Source organism: Equus caballus, chromosome 11, assembly GCF_041296265.1.
Source record: "Equus caballus isolate H_3958 breed thoroughbred chromosome 11, TB-T2T, whole genome shotgun sequence".
NCBI lineage: Eukaryota > Metazoa > Chordata > Mammalia > Perissodactyla > Equidae > Equus > Equus caballus.
The window spans coordinates 47,523,743-47,551,292 of NC_091694.1; the positions used below are offsets into that span (position 1 = coordinate 47,523,743).

General features: G+C 41.4%; 1 protein-coding gene across 6 annotated transcripts; it reads right to left on the minus strand.

Moving 5' to 3' along the window:
- On the minus strand, positions 1-26,908 carry NCBP3 (nuclear cap binding subunit 3). 6 transcript variants are annotated; one of them, XM_070226463.1, is made up of 15 exons: positions 26,726-26,865; positions 24,742-24,807; positions 24,546-24,585; positions 22,489-22,594; positions 14,461-14,586; positions 12,105-12,233; positions 11,800-11,876; positions 10,950-11,058; positions 8,495-8,594; positions 8,093-8,196; positions 5,994-6,288; positions 4,263-4,417; positions 2,650-2,811; positions 1,611-1,773; positions 1-1,139 (listed from the first exon to the last, which is right to left on the minus strand). In XM_070226463.1, the coding sequence occupies exons 2-15, from the start codon at positions 24,789-24,791 to the stop codon at positions 1,031-1,033; spliced, it is 1,725 nt and encodes a 574-aa protein (XP_070082564.1). In that variant the 5' UTR covers positions 24,792-24,807; positions 26,726-26,865; the 3' UTR covers positions 1-1,030. The 6 variants fall into 6 exon arrangements, with proteins under 6 accessions (XP_070082564.1, XP_070082565.1, XP_005597724.1 ...); XM_070226464.1 differs by having other exon boundaries at positions 1,611-1,769; positions 2,646-2,811; XM_005597667.4 differs by lacking the exon at positions 24,546-24,585 and having other exon boundaries at positions 26,726-26,908.
- Positions 26,909-27,550: the final 642 nt, after the last annotated feature.

The window sequence follows — 27,550 nt, forward strand, 5'->3', positions numbered from 1 at the left end:
TATGGACAATACAGTTTTTATTGCAGCTCTCAAGTCTCGCAGCCCTTTACTTCCTTTATTAACAACAGTGTCCTGCGTTTAATCGCACCACAGTGTAATCAGCATCAATGTGACCATTAGCTCAGCCACAAGTAAAGATCTCTAGAATCCAAGGCTGCATTGGGTATGGAAACACTCCAGACAGGTGAGGATCTGTGACATCACAATAGGGGCAAATGCTTACTCTCTCTAATGCCTAAGTTCTAGTGAATTCAAGTGAAACACTATTTTTAAGCCTGCAGAGGAATACAAACATTAAATACTTCAAAATAAAAATCAGACAGGAAGACAAAATGATCTACCACCTTTTCATGGTAAAATAATCTGAAGAGAGTTTAGAAATAAATGAACTACAATTTCTAAACTATTATCTTATTTGCCAGTTTTGAGGATGTCTTCAGGTGCTAGAACTTGGAGACAGAAAGAATAAATATCAATGTATCACTTCTAAAGTGATAATAAACATAACCCCATCTCAGACAGATGGATTTTTTCCTACAGTGGCCAAAAAGCAAGTTGAACTCTATGTACAACAGACAAATTACACAATTAGGATCATTTAAAAATAATGAGACTCCTCTCTTTGCCTTCTTCCAAAGTATATAATATATATTTAACAGCACATAAGAAGACACCACTTGAGCTTCCCTTGTAGCCAACAGGAAGTATTTTCACATATAAAAATTAAAAATTTAAACTTTTAAATCATTAATATTTTTTAAACATAATACAGACTTAAAAATTGTTCAACATTAACCCATGACCCTGCCCCTAGCACAAAAATCCACCCCAAATCCAGAAGTCACAGTTTATTGTTCCTAAAAATCCCACAGCACTGAACTTGATCTTCACTTCATGCTGATCACTAACAAGAGGCCCCTAACAGAAATCCCCAGGGAGGACCAGAAGCACGATCGACGCTGCATCTCTTATCTACCTGGGCAGCACTGGTGCACCTCTGCGGTCAGGTCCATGAGAGTCGGCCCCCACACTAGGGTCCTGGAAGGGTGAGCTGGCAGCTTCCCTCATCTTCCCCCTCGAAGGCTGTCCAATAAGCACCTGGGAATTGACTTTTCTTGGGAAAAGGGTGCTGGTAACAGCTGTCAGGGCCAAGGCAATAGTGAGAAGTTCAGTTCTCTGCTCTTTGGATGAACTGTGTAAAACATTTCTTTTAAAAGACACAATGTTAAAAATATTAAGAAAAACGTCTACAAAATCTGGAGGGCTGCCTCTTCCTCAGAGGGTAAAGCTTGTGGGGTGGTGGGAAAAGAATTGAGGGCCCAGAACTATAACTCTGCAGCAAAAGATAGATAGATAGATGCCCTTCAAAACACGTCACATTCTTAAGATGTCTTGCTGAAGAAGCAAGAGCTGAGGGTGACTGTATGAGTAAGAGCAGTACGGGCGCCAACTCCTGCAGGGGGAGGGTCCTACTGTGCGCCCCACTCTGCACAAGAACGTCAGGCTTTAGGGCAGCTGCCATCGGCCCCAAGGGGCATCAGGACTCTGCCTCTGAAGCAGAGCTGCTTTCCCGACTAACTTCAATCTGGAGAGATGGTAAGTTATCTAACCGGCTCTTCTTTTGGCGAGACTGTTCTTTCTCCTTAATCAGAGCCCCCCATGCCCTTTGCAGCTCAGAGTCATCTTCCTCAGTGCCAGGCGCCCTGGGATCCACTTTCTTCATGTTCTTTTCTTTGGTCTTGGGTGCAGATCCTAAGCGAGTCCATAAACTACCTGTTTGGGTGAGAAGGCATTTCAGTTTTGGCAGTCAATGCTGAGACACAGGGTAGTACTGAGGAAGCAGGGGCACTGCCAACACCTAACATGCAGGAGACAGTGGGAGGTCTGTGGGACTTGCAACCACTGTGCAGTCTTGGGCAGGTAACCTCATCTCCTTGGCTGAAGTCCCCTGCCTGCAAACTGAGGGATCTAGATCCAGTGGGAGACTCAAACAGTTAGGGGACTGATGTCCCCCATGCTAGGCATACAGGAATCATCTGGGAGGCTGTCAATGCTCCACCTGCCCCACCCTGGTGAGACTCACCATCCTGTGTAGTTTCATTCTGCCAGGAGCAAGCCATTCCAAGATCACTCCCAGCTGTAACATTCTGCAAACTGAAGGGCCTGCTACACTGTAAACTTTCAGAGATTCTGCCCACTATCCACTAATTTTTAAAATATACTTCATTAATGCCTAACAACAGAGAAATGTATTTAGAATTTCATAGTATAGCCACACTACAAGGCACTTAACAGCTTTATTCATAAGGAATATAACAAGCGGAAAAATGATTACGATAAAATGCTATATGAAAAAAGTGGGCTATGTATATGGACAAAGACTGGAATAGCATACAAGAAACTAAAAAGTATTTGTGCTAAACAGAACCAGGGGTGGTTTTCTTTCTCTTTTCTAAATTTTCCATACGGTTATCATGACGGTGGTCATGATAATGATGATGATGATGATGATGATAATGGAAGAGGAAAAATAATTTATTTTTGGCATATGCTATTTCCTGTCTCCTGCTAACAAAGTATTTCTATGCTACACCCATTGTCCTTGCTCTTACCCAATTCCCATCCCCATCAATTTTAAGTGTTACCAACCTGATTTCTTCTCCCGAGTATCAGAGTAGAGGCCTTTAATGTCTTGCCTGGGAACACCTAGCCTACTATGTACATCAGAAAAGGGCTCTCTCCGAACAACAGGGTTACTACTAAAAGCCTTTTCCGGAGAATATGGTCTTTTTCCTAATCGCTGGCGTATATCTAGAAAAAGAAAGAAAGTACTACTGTGACCAAGTGTGTGTGCTTTGCTATCCGGATTGTCAGCCTGAGATCTCTGCAGAACCTGGTGCCAAATCTCCTCTAGTGAGGACACAATCAGGCTTCTAAAAGCCTTGTCTCTCTGTAATCAGTCTGGATCCCGTAGGAAAATTCGGACGTTGAGGTTCTCAGAGCAAAATAATCTCAGCTGACTGCTCCAGAAAGGAATTTCTGAAGCAGAATCAACTGTTTTGTTTTTTCAGTAGAACTGAGCAGAGCAAATAATTTACAAACATTTCGGCTGACAAGTAATACTGCAAGTTCCCTGAGGGCAGAAGCCACAATCTTTGAACATTTAAGTTCTCAATAAACTTACTACATTTAACAATAAAGGTAATGAGATTGGCAAAAAAAAAAGGATCAAGGGAAGATGTCTCAAATCAACTTTGCTTTTTCCCCAATTCCCCCAAAAACTTGCCTGTCCTCTTGCGCTCCTTCTAACACTAACAGCAACAAGGAAAATATGCTTATTAGCAAGTCATTATGCTAGGGCTTTCTTACTCTCAGATTGTTGCTTATCCTCCCGGAGAGCAAGCATCCTCATCTTTCCAGTCCCTCTGGCCTGGGCCCATTGGCTTTTCTCCCTTTCCTTCCTCACTTCCCACTGCCAAGTCTTCTTCCTTCACAAGGTTTGATGTTCTCATCCATTTTGTCTCTACTGTTTCCGACCCTAGTTCAGGCCTCCTTACTTAACTCTCTACCCAACCCTACTCTGCCACCTAAAACAGATATAAGATCAGGTTACCTATCACCTCAAAAAACTAGGTCTGCCAACTGAGATCCTATTCCCTCCCCATGGCCTTGCCCTAAAGCCACTTTCTTTAAGAAGCCTTCCACAATTCCCCCAGGAGACCACCCTCCCCTCTCTGCACCCACAGTCCACCACTTACAGACCTACCAGAGCACTTACTGCATTCTGCTCTGGAGTGGAATTATCTGAATGTGCGCACTCATGTTTCTCCATCTGAATTCTATGACTTGGCATCCTCTCCAAAGACTTCTAACACTCCCAGCACCTAGCCCAGGGCCTGGCACATAGCAGGCATAGCCAAGTAGCCACTGTATGTGTCTGTGTACATGTAAACTATCTAGCTCAAATTCTTAACCATTTATACAACAACCCAACTTAATTTTTACCATCCTTATGTATAAAGTATACCAATGACTTATAGAGTAAAAATTGCTTGGGACAAAAATATTGAAAGTTAGTATTGCAAAAGTCTGATTAATTCTCTTGTCCTCAAGTGCCAATGCCTAACCCAAAATCTAGAAGTGATGAGCCAGGACAACTAAATAGGTCCACAAATGGCAACATGATCCAAGAACCTATCCCTGCCTCAATTTGCTTTCTGGAGCTAAGAATGAAGCCCAGAAACACCACTGAACAACAATACCTGATTTAGCACTGCTGCCTGGTGGCCGCGGACGTGTGTGCTGACGTTTTTCATCTAACAAATGTCGGACATCTGCAAATTTCTCAGGCAGCAATTTGTTACCAATTCGGTTTTTGATATTGCTTGTGGATATAGTATCTGCCCTCATAGAGTTTCTTTAAAAAAAAAAAAGAGCATAGTGAATCAACTTGAACTGTGGGACAGTGCCCACAGAACAATCTTATAAATCTTAGTGAAAACAATTTAAGAAACCCAATCTAAGATGGCCACCATTCACTTACAAACACCACACATCAGCAATTATTTGCTTACAAAAATCCTGATCAGCCTGCTGTAAAAAGGGCAGTCAGGGTGAGCAGGTTCCCGAGTTTTCCTGAGTGGTTTGTCGACATGATATCTGAAAGCTAGCACAGAGCACGTAACTGTGTCTGCTTCTCCTGGGACAAACACTGAGCAGAGGCCCACAAAGGGCTCCAGGCCTCTGCTCACCCGGGCTGTGATTTGGCTATAGTTAAGGTACAACACAGTCTACAACCCCCTTCTTTAAAAGGCAGACTTCTCTGTCAAAGACATCTGCTACCATGCTGGGGACCAGCATTATTCTGGTAGCATTCATCTTCAGAAAGTTCTCCAAAAACTAAAAATACAGATGTGAACAAACCAGCTTGAATGTTTTTTCTCTTTTCCCCACACATACCACCAAGAACACTTAGAGAGAACATCCCGAAACCCCAACCCTTTGAGTTCTACAAATGCTATCTGCCCTCAGGAATCTGCTCATCCCCTCTAGCCACCAAAGAAATGCATATTAAAATAACTATTTTGGGGCCGGCCCCGTGGCTGAGTGGTTGGGTTCACACACTCTGCTTCAGTGGCCCAGGGTTTCGCCGGTTCGGATCCTGGGCGCGGACATGGCACTGCTCATCGAGCCATGCTGAGGCAGCATCCCATATGCCACAACTAGGACTCACAACCAAAAATATACAACTATGTACCAGGGGGCTTTGGGGAGAAAAAGGAAAAATAAAATCTTTAAAAAATAAATAACTATTTTTTAATCCATGAAATTAGTGAAAATTAGGAAGAGTGATAATACCTAAGGTTGGTGAGCATATAGGTAACAAGTGGTAATGTGAGTGAGTAAAATCTTTCTAGAAGGAAATTTAGCAATACCACATTTTAAAACATGCACAATTGTTTTATGTAATAACTAGAATTCAACGAATTTATCTAGTAGTGCAACAGTAAGAAAATGGAAACCTAAACGTCCACCAACAAGGGACTGGTTAAACAAATCACAATACTTCTAAACAATGGACTATACACAGTTGAAAAAATAGCAGATGTCTACATTAAATGTAAAAAGCATAATGCAAAACAATGTATATAGCATAACTTCATTTTTGTACAAATATATCTGTAATTTCTCCATGTGTTATGTATGTGCATAAAACAAATAGGAATGTTATTCACCCAATTGCTACTGTCGTTATCTTAGGAAAGGATGAGACTACAGGTGATTTTTACTTTGTATATTGTCTATAGTTTTTATAACAAGGATCACTTCTTGTACATTTAGAGGGAAAATCAGATACTTTTATTAAATTCTACAAAGGACTGAAATTAGATCAGATAAAAGTGACTGTAAAATTAAGAAAAATTAAGAAGTTAGTAATTGATATTAAAAATAAAATTAAAAGCTAGCATTGATAAAAAGAAAAAATATTTTACCTAATATTTTTCAACTGAGATTCCACTTCATCAGCATACATAGTCATTTTCATGCTCTTCTTTGGTGAAGGAGTGGAAATCATTTTCAGTTCTAGATCATAGTCCATCTCATCAGAGTCTGAGCTGCTGGCACTGGACCGCCTAGACGTGCTCCGCTCCCGGGTCTGCTTGAGAGCGGGGAGTTCCTCATGGTACTCTACCACCACCCTGTCATCTGCATCCATGTCCTGGTCCTCCTCCTCCTCCTCTTCCTCTTCCTCCTCTTCTATAGGTTCCTCAGGAACATTCACTAGTCCTAAGGAATTTAACCAAAACACATTAGGAAAAGCACTATAACAAGTCTGATTTTCCATTCTATGATGGTGAACTTTTTTAAAAGATGGGGTTCCCACACCCAAGATTTTATTGGAGCATTATCTATAGTGCTAATCTGGTTACCATTCTGATACCCACAACAGAAGAATGGCTGGGTAAAATGACCCAGCAGCCTGATGCACTATCACAAACTCATCTAAAACACAGTCAAGCATCATTATTCACAGATTCTGTATTTGTGAATTTTCCAAATTTATTGTAACTCCAGAATCAATACTCATGGCACTTTCATGGTCAACTGTGGACATGCATAGAGCAGAAAAAAATCTGAGTCACTAGACATGCAAGTTCTCAGCTGAGGTCAAACAAGCAATGTTCCGCCTTCTCGTTTCATTTCTCATACTGTAAACAAGCGTCCTTTTTGCAGTCTATTGAGTGCTACTTTTCCACATTTTCGCGGCTTTTGTTGGTGATTTCACTCTTTAAAATGGCTTCCCAGTGTACTGCCAAAGCTGTCTAGTGTTCCTAAGTGCAAGAAGGCTGTGATGTGCCTTATGGAGAAAATACGTGTGTTAGAGAAGCTTCGTTCAGGCACAAGCTACAGTGCTGTTGGCTACTGAGCCCAATGTTAATGAATCAACAATATGTATTAAATAAGGTGTCTTTAAACAGAAACACCCATCAAACAAGGATATATACTCATCAGTTATGAAAATGACATGACCAGAGTCTCTGAAGGGTTTAGTATTTGCTATTTCAATGATCATCGTGACTTTATAGAACATAACCACCACAAATAATGAAAATCAACTGTGCTTTTAAAGTTCACAGAAAAATGCCTCTAAGTGGTAAAAGCAGAACATAAAATATATGTCCACAAAAATTAATTATCATATTTAATATGAAAAGACAAATAGGAAAAATGTAAAATGAAACCAGTTGTTATATTAGAGTGCTAGAATTAGGAGCACTTTGCTTTTTAATTTATTTAATATGAATATAAAGGTTATATGATGAAAGTATCTTAGAGTAACTGAAATTGGAAAAGTTTAACTGTGTAACAGAAAAGTATGTACATTATTAAGATGCAGACTTCAAATGTACAATTTTGGATACATGCATTAAATAAAAACATACAGACTTCACTCTCCCCGTCCCTGTTACAATGATGAATGTGTATGCATGTTCTCCCACGTCTGTATCCTGACTTGGTTAGTTCTACAAAGCCTGTAGAAGATTCCACAGGTTGGGTTCAAAATAAAAGCAAATCTTTATAAAACATAATTAAAATAGTTCTTTATAATAAGCATTAAAAGAAAGAAAGAAAGAAGAAATGAAATGCAAGTCATGATACCCCACGTTACTGAGGCATCCATGTACATGCCAACAAGTGTAAACACTAGACATAGCAAGCAGCCTATTTTCTTTACCAAAGAAATAATAAAATCAGCTCATCTGACAACATAATCTTTAAAACTTTTTTTCATGCAGCCTTTGATATTAATAGTAGAAACATTATATTCCTAAGAAAAGTTTTATTTTAATTTTCCCTAAGTCACATCCGGCCTTTTTTGTTAGAATAGCTTTTATAAAATCATTTGACCTCTTTGTATGGGCAATTTAAAATTAATCGTGACTTGACTTACTTTCCTATATGTTGGCAGAGGGTGAGGGCAAGGAAGAGAGGATGATAAAGTTTGGAACCTTAAAAGATTGTATTAAGAATAAAAATATGATTTCGGGAGCCAAACATGTGTCTACCCAAGAGCTGAGCAGGCAACTACCGGAATGTCGGTGTTTATAGGACGTCAAGCCAACGTCATCCCCAATCAGGGCTCTCTTCTTGATCACATCCCGCTGAATGCGACGGGAATGATATCTTCGCTTCCTGCAACATTGCCAAAACAAGCGCATAATGAAAAACCAACAGGAAGGACCTTGAAACCCACTAATTAATTTCAACTATGCACTGACGCAATGTTAGGTGCTGAAACAGAGACATTTACATGAAACTGAAACTCAGCATTTTCACACCATTTACCACAGTTAAGAATCTTGAATTCTTTCTTCTTGTCTTCCATTGAGTCCACACATGGTGTTGACATTCCACTGCAGAATATCAACTGAAGGATTAAGAAAAGCTTAAGTACTATTTAAACTATTGTATTTTAAGGTTTTGGACTCACCAAGAATTACTAAGAATTCCTTTCATGCCTCCATAATTTGGATTCCCATATTTCATGTAATACTGACTTCTTCTGGCTGCTCCAAGTTCCTTTTTGTCATCTAAAAATTAATTACAACAATTACCTAGGATTTTCTGTGGGTATGAAGACAATGTTGAATGGTTAAATAAAAAAGAATGTTTTCCACAGCTGGGATGAGATCAGCACCATCTGCCAACAAGAGGGAAAGATGCACTATGAACGCTCCCTCCCTGAGTCCCTACTGAGGCCGAGCAGTGTGAGGAGGGTGGACCAAACACAGACAGGAATGAGGTTAAGCTGCTGTTAAGGAATTGACCAACCTCACAGAGAAAACACTAAAGAGAAAAAAATACAATACACAAGGTTCCAAGAAGCACAAGAGAGCTTCAGCCGTTACAGGTGTTCAGGAATCAAAAAGGCTTCTAGAAGAGATGGCATTTTCACTGCCCGCTGAAAGATGGTATTTATTTCTGAATGACAACACTCCAACAACACAGAATCAGAGTTAAAGAAAGAGATTATACATAATTCCATATATTTGGTAAACCATTTTTCCAGTTTATCATGATGTTTCTCAAAATGGCTTAAAGAAAACAACAGAGTACCAGGTATCTAGAATGCACTCAAACAGCCACTCAAACGAGTAAATGTAGAAAGGATCCCATTTATGAAGTTAAAATGCCAGTTAATAGACAGGAAAGACGGTCAGTGATCACACATATTTTCGTGACATAAAGGTCTTCGACAATCCTTGGACACTCACTGACCGCAAAGCACGAACACCAGTGCGAATGTATCCAGTGCTACAGATGAACTTAGTAGCACAAACCAGTATGTTCACCCTACAAAAAAACATGCCCAGCAGCTCCTTGGAGAAATGGCTGATTCCAGATCTGGGCAGGGAAAGCACAAGTTGAGTCTGGAAAAACAAAATGTTTTATTGTGCCGTAAAGTAAGAAAGTGCTCAAAGAATCATGGAGGCACGTCAAAAGAACACCGCTTGAAGGGGCTCTACTGCCCAAATCCAAGACAATGAGTGAACCAAAGTAATGACAGTAATGGATGATAACCAACTGAATAAAATACGACGCCATGAGCCTAAACTGATTAAATAAGTAAGTAAATAAATGAGTAAAAAGGGAAAGCTCGCTCTTACAGCAGACTGCCAACTAATAAAGAAATGATAGAGTTAAAAAGTCATCAATGGATGCTAAAGCTATTGCATGGAAGCTTGATGAGGAACAGGCTATTTACATAACCTCAAAGTATCTCCCCACAAATCTTTAAATTACAAATGGAAAAAGGGTAACTTTACAGTGGAGAAACCTAGTGATCATCACCTTAAGTGATAAAAGTTAACATCCGTGGGAAGGAGACAAATAAATACCATGTGCTTCCTGATATCGAGCACTGAAAATGACACATCACTTCTGTGGTATTCTTGCCTAGAAGGCACAACCCAAATTTAATCAGGAGGAGACATTAGACAAACCAAAACTGAGGGGCAGTCTATAAAATCAAGAGCCTATACTCTTTAAAATGTCTCAGTCAAGGAAAACAAAGGAGAGAAGTAGTTCCATATTCAGGGAGACCAAGGAAACATGGCATACTTAAATACTCGGTCCTGGAGTGGTTCCTTGTTTAGAGGGGGAGTAGTATAAAGAATCCAAATCTATTTGATAACTATCACCATGATCATCAAGAACTGCTAACACTTACACGGCACTCACTGTGAGCAAGGCAATTTTAAATTACAGAGCGGTGGGATTATCGGAACAACTGATGACAGTTGCAGACTGTCATGAATGTGGACTGCGGATTAGGTAATAGTCTTGTATTAACGTTAAATTTCCTGATTTTGGTAACTATATGTAAGACAAAGACCTTATTCTTCAAAAATACATACTGAAAGTATTCAGATGTGAATGGTTATTGTCTCCAGTTAACTCTCAAATGATTCAAAAAGCCAATACACACACACACACATATATTTTTAATGCGCACCAAGATCATCGTACATAAAAAGCCTTATAAACTGTAAGAGGCTTTTAATTTAATTCCTTAGAGAACAAGAGTTGGATGGCACTATTGGCAATGTTAGGAGATTATTACTACAATAAATAAAAACATACAATTTTAAAAAGTGTTCATAGTTCAAATGACAAATTGGCTGAAAAGCACATGGGGCAAACCAATTTAACAGAAAATAACATACTTTAGGCAGAAATCACAAAAGTATACAAATACTAACATTCACTTTCAAAGTCCGAAATTCAAGTCAGGCAGCAAGCCATCATTTCTTAAGCACAGAACATTACAGTTGAAGGGACTTTGAGACTACTTGATCTAACTGCTGATCCGAAAGAGAAGGATGTCGTTCAGTAATAAATCACTTTGATGAAAAGTAAAAATCAATTCCAAATACCACATTTACCTTTCGTAGCAAATCTCATGAACAACCTATTTCCTTTGGCGAGTTTGTTAGCTGGACGGAGATCGTTTCTTAGCAAAGATTCTTCCTCTACCTGAGACAACGTGTCCAACTTAAGAAAAAAGAGCATTTTCAATATAAAAATCAAAGCCTTTTTCATATTTATTCAGTAGCAAAGTTACCCTTGATGAAGAAAGTGTCCTAACTTTAATAATACTCGTCAGCATCACAGCACTAGTCCCTCTGCAGAACTTCTAAGTGAGAGGTGGCCCCTGACAGCCTGTCTACAAGAGCAGCCTCCATGGTCCTCTACCCGCTTTCCCCTCTTTACTTCTCTTCCCAGCACTCATCACTTCCTGACCTGACATCACCTATCTGCATATCTGTGTATTGTCTGTCTTCCCCACTAGAACGTAGGCTCCGAGAGGGCAAGGACTTTGTTTTGCTTGACGCTATATCCCCAGTACCTAGAATCTGGTATACAGTAGGCACTCAATAAATAATTTTTAAATGAATACATTTTAATATTTCCAACAACAGTACATACTCCATTAGGAAATATGCCATTACTTGCTTTCTCTTAATTTTATTGATTAGATAACACTTCAAAGTATTTCTCAAAAAAACCATTTTCTTTGATACAGAAGTGTGAGTACTATTCTAAGATCTCAACACGAATCATTCATTACAGTCACACGAACTTAAAGGCCAAGAGCCTGGTGCATCCTCGGAAGGTCTAATGGTGAAAGCCACAGGAAGAACAAAATCTACCATGTCTTTAAGCCTTAAATAAAAAGACAGCATGCAGTTTTTTACAGTAAAACCTTACATGTATCTTTGCCCTATTACTAACCTCTACATCACTTGAGTTCTCATCTTCAACTTCTCCTTCTTCAGCCTCATCATCATCTGAACTGTCTTCCTGCTTGTCTAAAATGGAATGTGAGGGACAAGGTGAACCTTAACATAACTCCATCTCATATAATTTAAAAGTCCAATATTTTCCCCTCCTATTTACTGATGATCCAACACACATCATAGCTTATTTCAGAAATAACTGACGATGAGATGTCACATAATGCTCTGCACAGAAACCCAAACTGACTGTGTAAACAACAGGACTTTCAGCCCTAAAGTCTCTCCTTTGTGTTCAGTTACCTTTTTTACTTTTCTCAGATGACTTGTCCTCATTGGCATCCCTGCTTCTTATCTTATCCAGGGCGGGCAGAGAGCTCATATTGATAAGGGCTCGTGTGGCTGTCATTTCATCCAGCCAAACCACATTACCTAAAATAAAATTTAAAATAAAACGTTACATCACATCCCAATGGTAAGTTTTTTGAGAGCAGAGACTTCATCATGTTCACTGCTACAGCCTCATCTAGCTACAGACTGATGGCAGTAAACATACAAACCAACTCATGACAGGAAGTACAGAAAGTAGTACTAAACACTCTTTGATGAAATTAGCCTAGAGCTGCATTCCCAAACTGGGTTCCACAAAATAATGGTCAAGTATGCCACGAAAAAGAGTTCTGTATATTACAATTGCCTGGCATACAGTGAGTGCTATGTAGTCTTAGCAGTTCTCGATAACGATCATTACCAAATAAATATGGATTATCCTTTATACTACTACCCCCTACAGGGAAGCCCTCTGCTGTTCCTTGTCATTTGGACATGCTAAATGATGTTCCCCACTGTAGCATGGATGATGATGGTATCCATGGGATATAAACAATGGAGGTATGACAGCCACTTGGCTTTGTAGCAACTAATTTAATTTTGCTTCTTTAAGGAAGAGAATTTAGCAAGAAAAAGCTTATGAGAAGTCTCATTTAAAACAGCATTTCTGGGCCAGCCCGGTGGCACAGCGGTTAAGTTCACACGTTCCGCTTCTCAGCTGCCCAGGGTTCCCCGGTTCAGATCCCAGGTGCGGACATGTCACTGCTTGGCAAAAGCCATGCTGTGGTAGGTGTCCTACATATAAAGTAGAGGAAGATGGGCATGGATGTTAGCTCAGGGCCAGTCTTCCTCAGCAAAAAGAGGAAGATTGGCAGTAGTTAGCTCAGGGCTAATCTTCCTCCAAAAACAAAACAAACAAACAAAAAAACGCCCCAGCATTTCTCAAACTTATGTTACCCTTATATCTTAGTTTGGGAAATGAAGGTCTAAAGATTTTCACTTTTGTTACTAACATGCCACATGGCCTTGGGCAAACAATTTCCCTTTTCTGTTTCTCAGTTTCTGATGTACCATGAGAGGTAGGTGAACTGGGTAATTCTAAGGGTCCCTCTGACTCACATATCCCTTAGTTACGGTTTTAATGACTTAAATCAGGAGTTAGCAAACCAACCTGCAGGCCAAATCCAGCCCACCAGCTGTTATTTATTGATTTGCCTGTCTGTTTATTTATATTTGTACCAGCTTTATTTATGTATAATTAATATACAATGAACTACACATCCACCATGTTTTTGTGCATAAAGTTCTATGGAAAACAGCCAGGCTCATTCAATCATGTATTGTCTGTGGCTCCTTCCACGCTACAATGGCAGAGCTGAGTAAACATGACAGAGACTCTATGGCCTACAAAGCCCAAAATAGTTACTATCTAGTGCTTTGTAGAAAATGGTTTGCCAACCCCTGATTTGGATGGTGTAAGTTAAGTAAAAAGAAAAAAGGAGAAAAATCTTTTACTTCGTCATATTTCTTCTTCTTTCAATGAAAACCCGGAATCAACATTCTGTAAGAAAACAGTTGTGAAAACCAGGCCACTATCAGGGTACAACCTCGTAGGTCAGAAAGCTGACAGTAAGTAAAGCCAGACTACAAGTGAGTCAAGACAAGAAGCCAGCAGAATGGTTACCAGAGGGCAGGCCAGACTTGGAGTGGGGAGGCAAGTTAAAAATTACAGTGAGTTCACAAGTTGGACAGCTCACATGTTAGGGCAAGCAGGTGAAGTTCCAAAGCAAGCAGCGGTGAGAGGTCTGGTACAGTGTCAGGACGTTCTGCTTTAGTTCTAGGTCAGAGACACTGAGGCAGAAGCAGAGCTCTGGCAAGCTATAGGGCAAGGTGCAAAGTAAAGCCTTGAGAACACAGTCCCAAGTCTACACAGCCTATTTTTACGAAGTGTTGAACACCTCGTGTAATTTATTGAATACTGCACTGAAAGTGAAAAACAGAATGGCTGTGAGCATACTGGTTGTTTACCTTCATGGACGCATGGCTGATTGGGAGCTGCGGCTCGCTGCCACTGCCCAGCATCACGACAGAGTATCATACAGCATATCGCTAACCCAAGACAAGGTCAAAATTCAAAATTCGAAGCACTACAGTTTTTACTGAATGCGTATCGCTTTCACACCATCTTAAGGACGAAAAATTGTAAGTCGAACTGTCATAAGTCAGGGACCGTCTGCAGTCTGAGCCATAATCATTCACCATCTGAGATGGCAAGAACTCTTAAAATCATAAACAAAAGCATATTCAACAAAAACTGGAGTGTACTTACAGGAGGTATCATCCAACCATTCAATGTGAGCTGGAGGATATTCTTTAAAATAGGAAAAGATATCCTGGGTACTCATCTCATCTACTCCACAAATGTAGATTGTCTCCAGTCTCACTTTGGGGATTGCTAGAAAAACAAGACACAGAAAAGATGATTTTCTAAAAGAATTTTCCTACCCACTATTGTACATCCTACCATTACCCTTAAAACAGTTCAGATAAAGTGTATTTAGAGAAGAAATATGCTGAAAGAGATGACAATTATTTCAAAAGAAAAAGATGGCAGTAAGGTAAACTATTATAATTTTTATCACAAACAGTGTGAAACAAATAATTTAATTCAGAATAAGCATATTAAGCTGAGAAAGATTAAACACACTGTTTTGGTAAAATACACGATACCTTTCCCCAAATCGGCCTGCAGTAATTTGTAAATTAAAGCAATATCAAATTCAACAGGATGACTCACTGAACTTCACAAGCTGATTCCAAAATTTTTAAATGTATGTCAAAGAGAAATGTGCAATAGTCAAGATGATTCTGAAAAGAAGAAGAGACAGTGCCCCTGGATATAAAGCGAAGGATGAAACTAGAGTAAAGAAATCCTACAAAACAATAAGAAAATAACAGCCCCCCAAAAAAAGGGTAAAGGACATGGGCAGGCAATTCACACAAAAGGAACCACAGAAGGCCAATAAACATGAAAAGATGGGTGATCTCCTTAATAATCAGGAAAATGCACATAAATACAAGATACCAGCTTTCAGTGACCAGATTGTTTTTTAAATTTATGTCTGTTAATATCAATTGCTGGCAGTGTGGGAGGAAGGAGCCACTCCCTCTGCTGGTGGGAGTGTGAACTGGCGCAGGCACTCACTCTGAATTGCAAACTGGGAGCATCTATTACAGACATAATGGAGCCCACATGCCCTATAGGTGCAGGAATTCTACTCCTCAATACCCACCCTAAACACACGTGGGTTCACAGAAGAGCTCACACAAAGATGTTAGCTGCAGCCCTATCTAACAACCCAGCAGCTATCAGAGTAATAATTACGGTTTATCCATATTAAATAAATCATGGTTTACCCATATTCTAGAACGCTATGTAGTTAAAAACAATAATTTATCATATACCATGGAAAGATTCTAAGAAACCTTATTGAGTGAAAAAAGCAAAACGCAGAAAATACATACAATGTGATAACACTAAAAATATTAAAATAGAAACGCCACCATACATTTTCTAAGGATACATATTCGTGTACACAAATACCTAGAATAAGGCCTGCTATGATTCACTACAGACTAATAGTTGTTACCTCTGGGGAAGAAGAAAGGTTGAACGCTGTGGTCAAAAAGGAACTTCAGCATCACCAGGATCATGTTAATTTTTTACTAAATACTTTAAGTATGATATCTCCTTTAATCCTTTTAATTGTGAAATATGCAAATAGATCAATAAGAAGAAAAAATTTTTTAAATACCTGTATCTCCACCACCTAGCTTTATGCCTAATTTCTTTAAAAGATTTGAGGCAAATAAAACATTACATACAAAACTGGGGCCTGTGTAACCGCCCCACATCCCTTCTCTCCGAGCTCCCTCCTCCCAAGTAATTCACTTATTTAAAACAAATAACTTAAAATACATGTGAATACTTGCAGATAAAAAAAATTTTTTAGTAGTTATTTTGTCATTTTGAAGAGTAAAAGACAGGTTCAATGGGAGCCGTAGGTGTGACCAGATGAAATCAGGTGAGCACTCTTCTGCCAGCCAGACTGACGAAGACAGAGATACCATCAAGATTTATGAACCCAGCAAGTCCTTATTAGTGCCCAGTAGTGCAACAGTGAACAGAGGCCCAAATAAGATGGATGTCCCCAGTAGACACCCAGAGTAACTCTAACATGCAGGATGGGAAATTCAGTTTGGCCCATGGAGCCTTCTCAGTTCTTCAAGCTAAAAGCCATGACTTTGGAAGAACTAGATTCTACGGGAAGTAAAGAGATGGTCCTGAAGAAGGAAACAAACAACAGGGAGAGTTCCTGGTGATGGCAGAGGGAACAGACTGAGGAGGATCAGGGAGAAAACATCGTGTAGGAGATTGGCTGATCTGATAACAAGGATTTAATCATAAATGAGACAAGTAGAGAAAATAAAGACCAAAGAAATGACAAAAATAAATATTAACGGCATCATAGCATTGTTCTAATAAAACATTACAACAAAATTTTTAAAAATATAAAGGTGAAGAGATAGCTTAAAGACAAAAGAGAAAAGAGTGTATGGAACAAAACTTGCCTCAGATGTTTACATTTTAATGTAGAGAGAACGGTATACACATCTAGAAATGGGCAGTGTACAATCTTATTCAAAAGAAGCAAGTAAAGTCATAAAAAAGAGATGCAAAAGCTGTATCACCGCAGAGATAAACTAGTCTTAACGAGCTGGAGGACTGAGAAAGGTTCATTCGCAAAAGAGAACCAAACTGACTGACAGAGGCAAGATCCACTAGACACGGGAACTTTGTTAAGCTCGAGACCTGATGGAAGACTGCCAAAGAAGAACGTTCAATACTTCCTCACCTTACTGACAATGTCAGTAAATAAAACAAAGCAACAAAGGAGACGTCTAGATTTATGCCCAACCGATGAGAAAGGCTAACTGCCAAGGTGGCAGTGAACAGCCGCACTGGGAAGGAGGACCAGACATCTACCGAGTGCTGACTACAAGGAAGGCGGAAAAGTCATCTTGGATTTTCTAACAAGAAAGAAGACAATGAATGACAGGTGGTAGGACATCAAACTCAAGTCTTTAGGAAAGGAGATTCTTGAAAATTCAGAGAAAAAGTAGCCAATCCCAAAGCCTCAGATCAGAAAATTGGGCAGTCACTAAATCCAGTAACTCAGAGTATGAGAGGTGATCTCAAGGAAAGGGAAGGCAGCAAAGCCTAGGTGAGCACAACTCGCCAATGAATAAGGGAGATAATTACTAATGACAAATTACTAGACAAAGGCAAGAGAATGAATGTAAGAAATGGAAGAATCTGGGGCCGGCTCCGTGGCCAAGTGGTTAAGTTCGCGCGCTCCGCTGCGGCAGCCCAGGGTTCGGATCCTGGGCGCGGACATGGCACTGCTCATCAGGCTACGTTGAGGCGGTGTCCCACATCCCACAACTAGAAGGACCTGCAACTAAGATATACAACTGTGTACGGCGGGGTTTGGGGAGATAAAGCAGAAAAAAAAAAAAAAGATTGGCATCAGTTGTTAGCCCAGGTGCCAATCCTTAAAAAAAAAAAAAGATTGGCAACAGTTGTTAGCCCAGGTGCCAATCTTTAGGGAAAAAAAAAGAAATGAAAGAATCTGAAAGACTAACATCAGGCTATCCAGCAATATGGAAAATGCTGATGATAGGCTGTCAAGTGAAAAGGAAAAAAGCAGTATGACTACAAAGGGAATAATAAAAAGTCCACACCCAGAAAAAACTAGTAGGAAATACACAAAATGTTGGCAATGCCTGGGCTTGGATGGTGAACTGTGGGTGACTTTTCTTCTTACTCTACTTTCCAAATTTTCATTGGTGAACATGAATTGTTTGTATAACCTCTAACGAAGAAAAAGTTATAGTCCAGAGCAAACAGGCTCGTCAAAAATGCTGATGGCTTTTCTTTTTTTTAAGTGTTTGGAGCAACAGTGTTTTGGGAAGATAATGCAGAACTGTTGATCTGTTTTGCTGTCTATTTTACTAATTGACAGTAGAATAGGTATTATTAAGAACTAAAACCCGACAGGTGACAACAGCATAAGAATTAGTTTTAATAGATTTAAATCTTCTAGTCCAGAATTACATCCCAATGTACTGACTCAAACACTCAGCTGAGAATTCAGAATTAAGTAGAAATTAGGTAGGTAGTCTCTAAAAAGTTGCAAAGAAGGAGTGAAGTACCTTAAAGCCTTGAGAAGGACTAATCCTGTCTGATTTTCATAAAAGAGGAAAAAAGAAATTCCCAAACCACAGATTGAAAAGATTAATGTCATTTTCCAGAATTAAAAAGAAAGAGCTTATCAGACAGAACCTGTGATCCCTTAAGATCAAGTCTTTCCCCTAAGAAACAATATGAGTTCACTAAGAAGCAAGGCACACTAAACCTCTTTTATGTTTTGATGGGATTACCAGGACAAGAAATGCAAAAACTACCATAGATAGTGTCCTACCCCGCGTTCATTAAGGCATGTAACCTAGTTCCTCATGACAAAATGAAACGTGGGCCTGATAAGAAAATAAGACCTACAATTCATGCATCTATGTTTCATGGCATAATACAGGATTATCCTGTTCCACATTTACCAACAACTGAATGAAGATGCAGGAGCCATGCATACCAAAGTGAGTAGTACAGCTAAAATGCTGAAAGGTAGAATTAAGACGAAAATTAACTCAACAGGCCGAAATGGAGTCTTGAAATCAATAAGATGTAATTTAATAGAGACAAATAAAAAGCGGTAATTTCTTTAAAGTGCCTCAAGTACAAAATGAGAAAGACTGTTTTGATGAGTGCAACTCCTGGGGAAAAGACCTGGGTCCTTTAGTGAACCAGAAGATGAATATAACACTATGAAATGAGTAGGACAGAGACTATAGTAATAGTCTTGCCATATTCTGCATGTATCCAACCATATTTGGAATCTACACCTCACCTGACGAAGGAGGTGGGAGGGAGCCAGAGAAGGTAGAGGAGGGAGACCAGAAAGTCACGTCGCATAAAGTTTAGGGACGGGCTGCTCATTCCCTCACCTGAAGGGTTATTGTGTGAATGAGGAAAGGACTTGACGTTGTTCTCAGAGTCACACAGTAACTAACAGACAGAAATTACTCAAAGCAATTCTGCTCAACATGAGGAATCCAAAAACAAGATTGCCTGCCTCATAAATAATTCTTGTGCCATCACTAGGAAACCTTCAGGCAGAGACCAAAAGACTATTGAGAACTTTGCCAAAAGGCCTGCAGCACTGGGCAGGAGGTTGGTGCAGATGATCTCTAAAGTCCCTTCCAACCATGACAGCTTTGATCTTGGGGATAAGGAGACCAAACCTTTTTGACACTGAATCACTCAAGAGCAGCAAGTCACTGTTGATGCAGAACGGTCTAGTGCAGCCTATTCCAAACGACGTCCCTGACTGCTGGCAGAGAGGTTAGGAACACAGGCTTCAGTCAAATCAGCCTTCAAATCCCAGCCCTGCTACTTACCCAGCTGTGGCTGGGCAAGTTTCTCAACCTCTCAGCACCTTAGTTTCCTCATTGGTAAAACAGAAATGATGAACACTTTCCCCTCACAGGGTTGTTGAAAGGATACGTTAACCACATAGCAGAGTGAATGACATATAGTAAGCATTTACCCAATGGTATCTTTTATTATTGCTGGTATTAATAATAAAAAGAAGAAATAACTTGACACCTGGTACAGCTGTACGAGTCAAGGTGCTTATTCCAATTTCCCCATTCTCCCAAGAGGCTAGGCCACTTAGATGACTGCTTGGAAGATGGAGAACACCAAACAATGAAAATAATAACTAACATTTACTGGGAATTTACTATGTGCCAGACACCACTCAGAACTGCAACATTTTGTCAGAGCCTCTCAACAACCCTATAAGAACTATTGTTATCTGCCTTTCCAGATGAGGAAACTGAGGTTCTTAGAGGCTAAATAACTTGCCCAAGGTCAGCAGAGCTAGAAAGTGACAGGTCAGGATTTGCATACAGGCAGTCAGGCTTCAGAAAGCATGCTCTTTTTTTTTTTCTTTTTTGAGGAAGATTAGCCCTGAGCTAACATCTGCTGCCAATTCTCCTCTTTTTGCTGAGGAAGACTGGCCCTGAGCCAAGATCCGTGCCCAGCTTCCTCTACTTTATATTGGGGACGCTTACCACAGCATGGCTTGCCAAGCAGTGCCATGTCCACACCCGGGATCCAAACCGGTGAACCCCGGGCCACCAAAGCAGAACATGCGAACTTAACCACTGTGCCACTGGGCCGGCCCAGAACACATTCTCTTAACCACAACACCAATGATTCTCAATCCTGACTGTACATTAGAACTCCCTGGGGAGATATAAAAAATAAGAACTACTGCTGAGACCTATCTAGCCCCCCTATTCTAATTTAAATTAATCTGGGATAGGCAACAGGGTTCTCCAAAGTTCAGAAACATTATCCTAGGCCACGGTGCCTCTTGGATGAAAAACAAGTTGTAATGAGCAACCTGCCACAGGCAGATCTATTGCTTTTTAGGAATATCTTTAGAACTATGAGACCAAGATTGCTCTTCCAAAAAAAAAATTTTTTTGTTTAATTAAAATTTAATTCCAAAAGTAATCCTACTCAGGTAGGTATCACATTCCATTTTACAGACAAGAAGACTGAGATCTAAAAAGGTTTATTCACAAAAAAACTGAAACTAGATTCCAGGAGGGCTTAGCGCCCTAAAGGGCTCCAACAGAGGCGAGAGAGAAATGTGAGCAGCTGATTAGCAATGCCTCCTGGAGGAAGTGACATATGAACCAGACAAAGCATGGGGACAAGAAAGGGCAAATCAGCAGAGTGAAAGGCATGAATAAGATCAGAGGCAAGATGTCACAAGGAATGTTCACAGGACTAGAAGTAAACAGGGTGGTAAAACTACGGTGCTTTCAAGGTGGAGTTGCGAGAGAGGCCTTAGGGGTCTACCTGGGCCCAGACTGTGTTGGCACATGAATGCCAAGCTGCACAGCTGTGCTTGGCCTTCACAGGACTTTTCCTGAAACAGAAATCCACTCAAGCAGATGCCCGGAAACCCAGCCTGCAAAGGAAGCAAGGTCATATTTCCAACTTGAACTCATGATGCAGAAAAACAGCAAAGAAGCATCCAGAGTTGAACTCTGCATCCAAGCTACTCTGTCCACCGGGATGGACTGAGGAGGTTTGGGTCTATGGTATCATATCACATAGTGTAAGGCAAAGAGCAAAGTAGTTATGAGCAAGGCTTCAGAGTCAGATAAACCTGGGTTCAAATCCTGACTCCACTTTTGCTAGCTACATAACCCTGGGCATTTGCTAAACTTCTTTGAGCCTGTTTCCTTCTTTGTAAAATAGTGATAGAAATATATTCCTCATGGGGTTGTTGCGAGAAATGAATAAGAAAAAATATGTAGTCTGCTAATTAACACAATGCCTGGTAAGAGAGCAAGTTCTCAAGGAATAGTAGCTACTTTCATTCATTCAATGTTTTTATCAACCAAACAAGCCTAGAGAAACTCACACAGCAAAGCAGAGACCTTTAACATGCATTCAGAGGGCCGACTATCAAGCCCTTTACAAATACCCAAATGTGCAAACACAATAGAGGGAGACCTTTTGAATTCATAGACTTCTATTAGAGTGGGATAATAAATATGGCTGTGAACTCACTAAAAAAGTAAAAATAATTTCCTTTTGTATTTATAAATTGCTTTGGAAGACTAGGGCAGATTACTATATCTGATAATTCAGGGTGAGTTCTAGGAAGCAAAGTATTCTTAAAAAACACAAAAACAAAATAAAATCACAAGCCTGTATCAACAGAGGTATTAATGGCTTTCCTGCACCAATCTCAATATTGCTCTGAGTCTCCTAAAAGAAAGCCTCACTGTGACATACTTCCACCACATCTAAAGGCAAAGGGAAGTTAACACTTATACGATAAACTCAGAAAATGAGTAAGAGTCCGCAGAAGCATAGGTTCTAATCTCAGCTCTGCTGCTAACTGGTGACTTTCTCTGGGCCTCGTCACACAAGACAATCTCTTCTTTTTGCAGCTCTAACATCTGAGCCACAGCTAACAGCAGCTCAGCTTTAACAAGTCACCTCAGAAACAGATCCTTCACAAGTCCCTTCCTTTGGGAGCATTTGGCTGAGGACTGGACATGCAAAGCAAGGCCAGAAGCACAAGGCCATGGCAGGGAAGTCATTCTTTGGGGAAATGTGGAAAAATTCCCCCAAAACACCCTGTACCTTTCTTCATCATGTCTCGGTCCAAGGCTACATTTCTTTGGGCAAGATTTACTTCTGATCGAAAATGGAAGCGCTTGGCTCGCTGTTCTTTCTTTTCAATTGCTTCCTAGAAGATAGAGAAGAAGTTAAAGAAGTGAATGGAGGAGGAAAGTTAAATCACAAACACAACATGATGCATTAGTGACAACCCTAAAATAAATCGGAAGAAATAAGCAACATCAGGCCTTTTGTAATTTTTGCAGAGAACTGGCTATCCACGGTCAATAACTAACAGGGCATACACTCATACTGAAATAATTTGCAATAATCTCCATGATGATTCAATGCCTATCACTGTGTCTGGGGCATAGTAGGAATTCAATGAATATTTATTGATTCAATGAGTAATGAATAATGCTTTAGTTCTCCAACATTTCATCTATTATTAGCAACCTTATCCGGACAAATTACACCTAAATGATGTGAACATCCCAATTTTCCAGGTGCAGAAACTGAGGCACAAAAAAGTTACAAGGTTAGCTGGAGGTACTTCAGCTAGTAAGGGGGCAGATCTTCTGATCTCAGTGCTATTTCTAGAACCCCTCCACCACCCCCATTTCACATAGTCTGTGTGCATGATAATCACACCTATCACATTATGTCTGCCTGAGCAGTCCACTCCCTAAAGCTTTTTCCTGGTTTAAAAATAACATTGAAGCAAAGAAACTCTCTCCTCTATTCTAGGCTTGTGTCCATGGAATTGCCAGTTTTCATCTTTAAGTGACAAGAAGCATTGACACTTCACTGAAAAACAAAGTAATCAGCTTCTTAAGTTTTTTTCCAAGAGCTAAAATAAATCCAGGTCCAACTGTGGGTTTTTGATGGCTCTTAGGAACCCTTCCCTAATTGCATATTGACTTTGCCACACTAATTGAAGGTCTAACTATAGAAAGCTTGTGGGGATTGGTAAAGCAGCAACACTTCTGTTATTTCCCAATAGTTATGCTAATTTTCTTCACTGAAGTCTTCCCAGTGCAAACAACTAATCTACCTTCCTTTAGTAACAAGTGCCAATTCCGGGGCTACCTTCCCCCATAAATTTGTTTCATACAATGGCAAACTGTACAGGATTAAGAACAGTAGAGGGGCCGGCCCGTGGCCGAGTGGTTGACTTCACGCGCTCCACTTCGGCGGCCCAGGGTTTCACCAGTTTGAATCCTGGGCACGGACATGGCACTGCTCAACAAGCCATGCTGAGGTGGTGTCCCACATGCCCCAACTAGAAGGACCCACAGCTAAAAAATGCAGAGCTATGTACTGGGGGGCTTTGGGGAGAAAAAGGAAAAATTTTTTAAATCTTTAAAAAAAAACAGAACAGTAGTCTACTTCTTTTCCAATTACAAGAAGAAAACATCTTCACTTTATTCTATTTTCTTGTCTGTCTAAAAGATGATCAGTTCTTTCTTGCAGCCTTTAAGCAATCTGAAACAGACTGAGACCCAGATAAAATATGAAAAAGGCAAGCATGACATATTTACTTTTATTTTTGCTTTTACACGTCTAATATAGTACTATTATTCAGCATTATAATTCAAATTCTGTTCCAAACTTAACTGCACATATTAAAATTTAAAAGAATGTCTAAGTTGAATATCACCAATTAAAACAACAAATATGTATTAACTGTTTATAATAAGGAAAATAGTCGGTTTGGCTCTGTGAGGAGTTACAATGCAGCTGGTAATCTAGTAACAGCAATCACTAGATAAAGGCAATACTCCTAGGTACTGAGAGTAATCCAGCTGACTTGGTCTTCAAATTTTAGACAGCCACACAATCAGGAAATCCTATTTTTGTAAGCCTGCAACTAGTGAGAAATAAAGACATTTACTAAGGGCCTACTATGTGCCATGCACTTTTCATGTTTTGTTTCATTTAAAGTGGAAAGAGTATACACATTTTGAGAGAACGGACATAACATAAAAAGGAATTCCCAGTGCAGAACTTTTTCTTGGATATGGTTAAGCACAGGCATCTAGGTACAGTTATTTTATCTTTTCATGGATGTGAGAACATACCAATGCTGCCCAGATGTTTCCAGGATGCGTGAAGGCATCACTGTGTAATAAAAAAATTTAAATTAAAAAAAATGTTTTAAATCCAGCAACCAAAGAAAAAAGGAGGTAAAGAATAATTGCTGTTCTACAAGTCTTAGGGACCAGGTTCATTAAGTTCACCAGCTTATCGAAATGAATAAATCATGCTCTGTCTTACCTTGGAGGTGACATCGATTCCAGTGATGAAGCTGCCAGCCTTGTTTTCATATCTTCTGCTTGTGTCCTAACACGAAGGGGAAGGGTGAGAAAGGCTGACAACAACTGAGGAAAAACTCATGATAAAAGACAGCCCAACAACTGATTCCTCTTGGACAGTCAATCTTTTCAGCAATCCTTCCCCCAGCCTGACAACCCCTTATTATGAGGAAACCATTCTAACAAGAAGTCTTTTCTAGATCAGAGCCTGTCCAAAACCTTAAGTAATTCCACCTACTGAAGGTGTCCATGTAAACGAAAATCTAAAGGCTTCCATGAAAAATATCCAGGATGAGGCACAGTCACTTATCTCCCCCACCCAGACTAACAAATTCATCATGCCGGGCCACCAGGTGGAGCACAAGTCTTCACCAAAATGCAGAAAGTCCAGACTCCCCTAGACCTCCTGGGGAAAACAGTACAGGGCAATGAAAAGAGGACAGGATTTGGAAGCCCAGGACTCGAGGGGCAGCTCTAAGCTTCACTGGTTACATGACACTGTACAATTCCCCTGGCCGCTCTGGGCCTAATCTTCCTCCGTGGTATCAGCCTACCTTCCTGATTTCTTTTACTGCGCTCCCATTTGCACTCCAGAACTTTCTGTTTCTCTAACAAAACAATCTTGTTCCCAACTCAGAGCCTTTGTGCTTACTGTTGCCCCTGCTGGGACCACTCTCTTCCAAATCTGCCCATGGCTGGCTCCTGCTTGTTATTTAGGGTTCAGCTTAAATGTCACTATCTCAGAGGACTTCCCTGACCATCCTACCCCATTCTGCTTCCCGCTCTGCACACCCTCCCAGACTTCTACGCTCTCAATCCTATTAACACGCTTTGTTTTCTTCATTGCACTTATCACTATGAGAAATTATTTCTTTACTTGTGTCCCCCATCTGAAACATAAACTCCAGGAGGGAGTTTGATCTTGATCAAGCGCTGAGGACTGCGCCTGGCACACAGTGGAGGAGGCAATAAATACATGTTGAACTGCATGAACAAAGAGATGATAATATCTACTTCACAACTGCAGTGACATTTAAATGATCTAACACAGCAAATGGTAAAATGCCACTACGTTAATTTTGTCAACAGAATCATTATCGTTTGCTATCTCTACATACCATTCACTATCATTTGTGATCTTACCTTCACCTTTTTCCATAAGTTCAGTTTAAAAGCAAGACTTGCTGACATGTGGTTAAAAAGTCGTTCGCGTTGGGTGAGAAATTAAGTATACGAGAGGAGCCATGCAGGCCTGAGACCAGCCCTAAGAACCAGACAGAGGACCACCAAACCACAAGCAAAACACGTCTCAGCATCCCATTGTGAGGACCAAGAACCACTGCTGGTTCGCTCATGTTTTGGTTTCATTAAGGGTCAGATGCTGGGGCCCCGGCGTAGGTGCTACCCAGCAGTGCAGCTGCGCGGGGACAAGAGGACCCTAAAGTGACAACAGAAACACCGAGCTTCTGCTGCTGACAAGCCCAGCCCTGCCAAGAGAAACCAGCCGCGCGATGTCTAACAGCCACCGCTCCACCAGCGCCGGACCCGCAGGGGACCTGGATGCCGGCGCCTGCCCTTAGTTCCTTCGGGGCCGCTCCTGGTTCCGTTCCCGCCCGGGCTCTCCCTTTATCTCAAGCCCCAGACCATCCCCGCCCCTCCTCACTCACCCCTCGCACAGACTGGCTCCGGGGCGCAACGAAGGGGGTGTCCTCAACTGCACCCCAGCTCTCCCCCACCTCCGCGGCCCCTCAACACCCGTTTCCGGGCGTCCCGGCGTCCTTTCTCCCGCTCCCCGCCTCCCCCCAAGCCCGGCGCCCCCGCCCCCGGGCGCTCGCTCGCCTCTCCCCCTTCCCCTGACTTTCCCCGGCCCGGGCGCCCGCCGCCGCCCCTTCCGGCAGCTCCGGCGCGGGGCAGTCTCTCGGCGCCCTCCTCCTCGCCCCCCGTACCGGGATCAGTTCCTTCAGCGAGCGCCGCACCGGCACGATCTCCAGCTCGCCCTCCTCCACCTCCATGGGCTCCGGCTCGCCACGCTCCAAACCGGACTCCGCCTCAGGCGACGGGAGCCCCAAGGCCGGCGCCGCCGGGGCCTCCGCCTTCACCGACACTCGCAGGCCCCGTACGGCCGCCATCGCCGCCCGCCGGCCGCACCACTGAGAGCCCCGCCCCGCACACCCGCTGGCTAGAGCGCCGCCGCCACTGGCCACAGAGCAGCCGCCGCCGCTACCTAGAGCGTCGCCTGCTTCGGCTAGAGGCTCCCTTCAGCGCCGCCGCCCCCTGGTGGACGGAGGAACCCTGGACGCCTGGAGAGGGACCTGGTGAGGAGGTGGGACCCAGTGGGGATGGGGGTGGGGACTGCTCGAGGGGGCGGAGCCTGAAGGAGATCGGCGTGGTCTGGGCTTTGAAAATAGCTATTACTCGAGCAGCAGACCTGTTATGAAAACTAACTTTACTGAGCGATCGTCACGTGCCAGTGACTGTTCCAAGCGGTTGAATCCTTAGAACAACCCTATGAAGTAGGTACTATTATTATGAGGAAACTGAGGCATACAAATTTATCCAGGTGACAGCCTGTTTAACGAGTAAGACCTAGATCTGAGCCTAGGTGGTCTGGCTCCAGAGCCCAGAATGAGCCTCTGGGCAATCTGTAGGTTTACAGCGTACTTGCCTTGCCAACCTTTGTCTCTTTCGAGCGTCCCAATAATTGACCCACTTTACATAGACAAAAATTGAGACTCCAAGAGGGTAATGAGCTGCCCAAAGGCCGGAGCTTG

Bases quoted from the DNA above. Each gene is read 5' to 3' on its own strand.
- NCBP3 (XM_005597667.4), bottom strand. From the start codon at position 26,908: ATGGCGGCCGTACGGGGCCTGCGAGTGTCGGTGAAGGCGGAGGCCCCG. The intron at 24,808-26,725 runs GTACGGGGGGCG...CCTTCGTGTTAG, and splicing joins CGCTGAAGGAACTGATCCCG to GACACAAGCAGAAGATATGA. The intron at 6,289-8,092 runs GTAGTTGCCTGC...TAAATTCCTTAG, and splicing joins CTATAAACACCGACATTCCG to GACTAGTGAATGTTCCTGAG.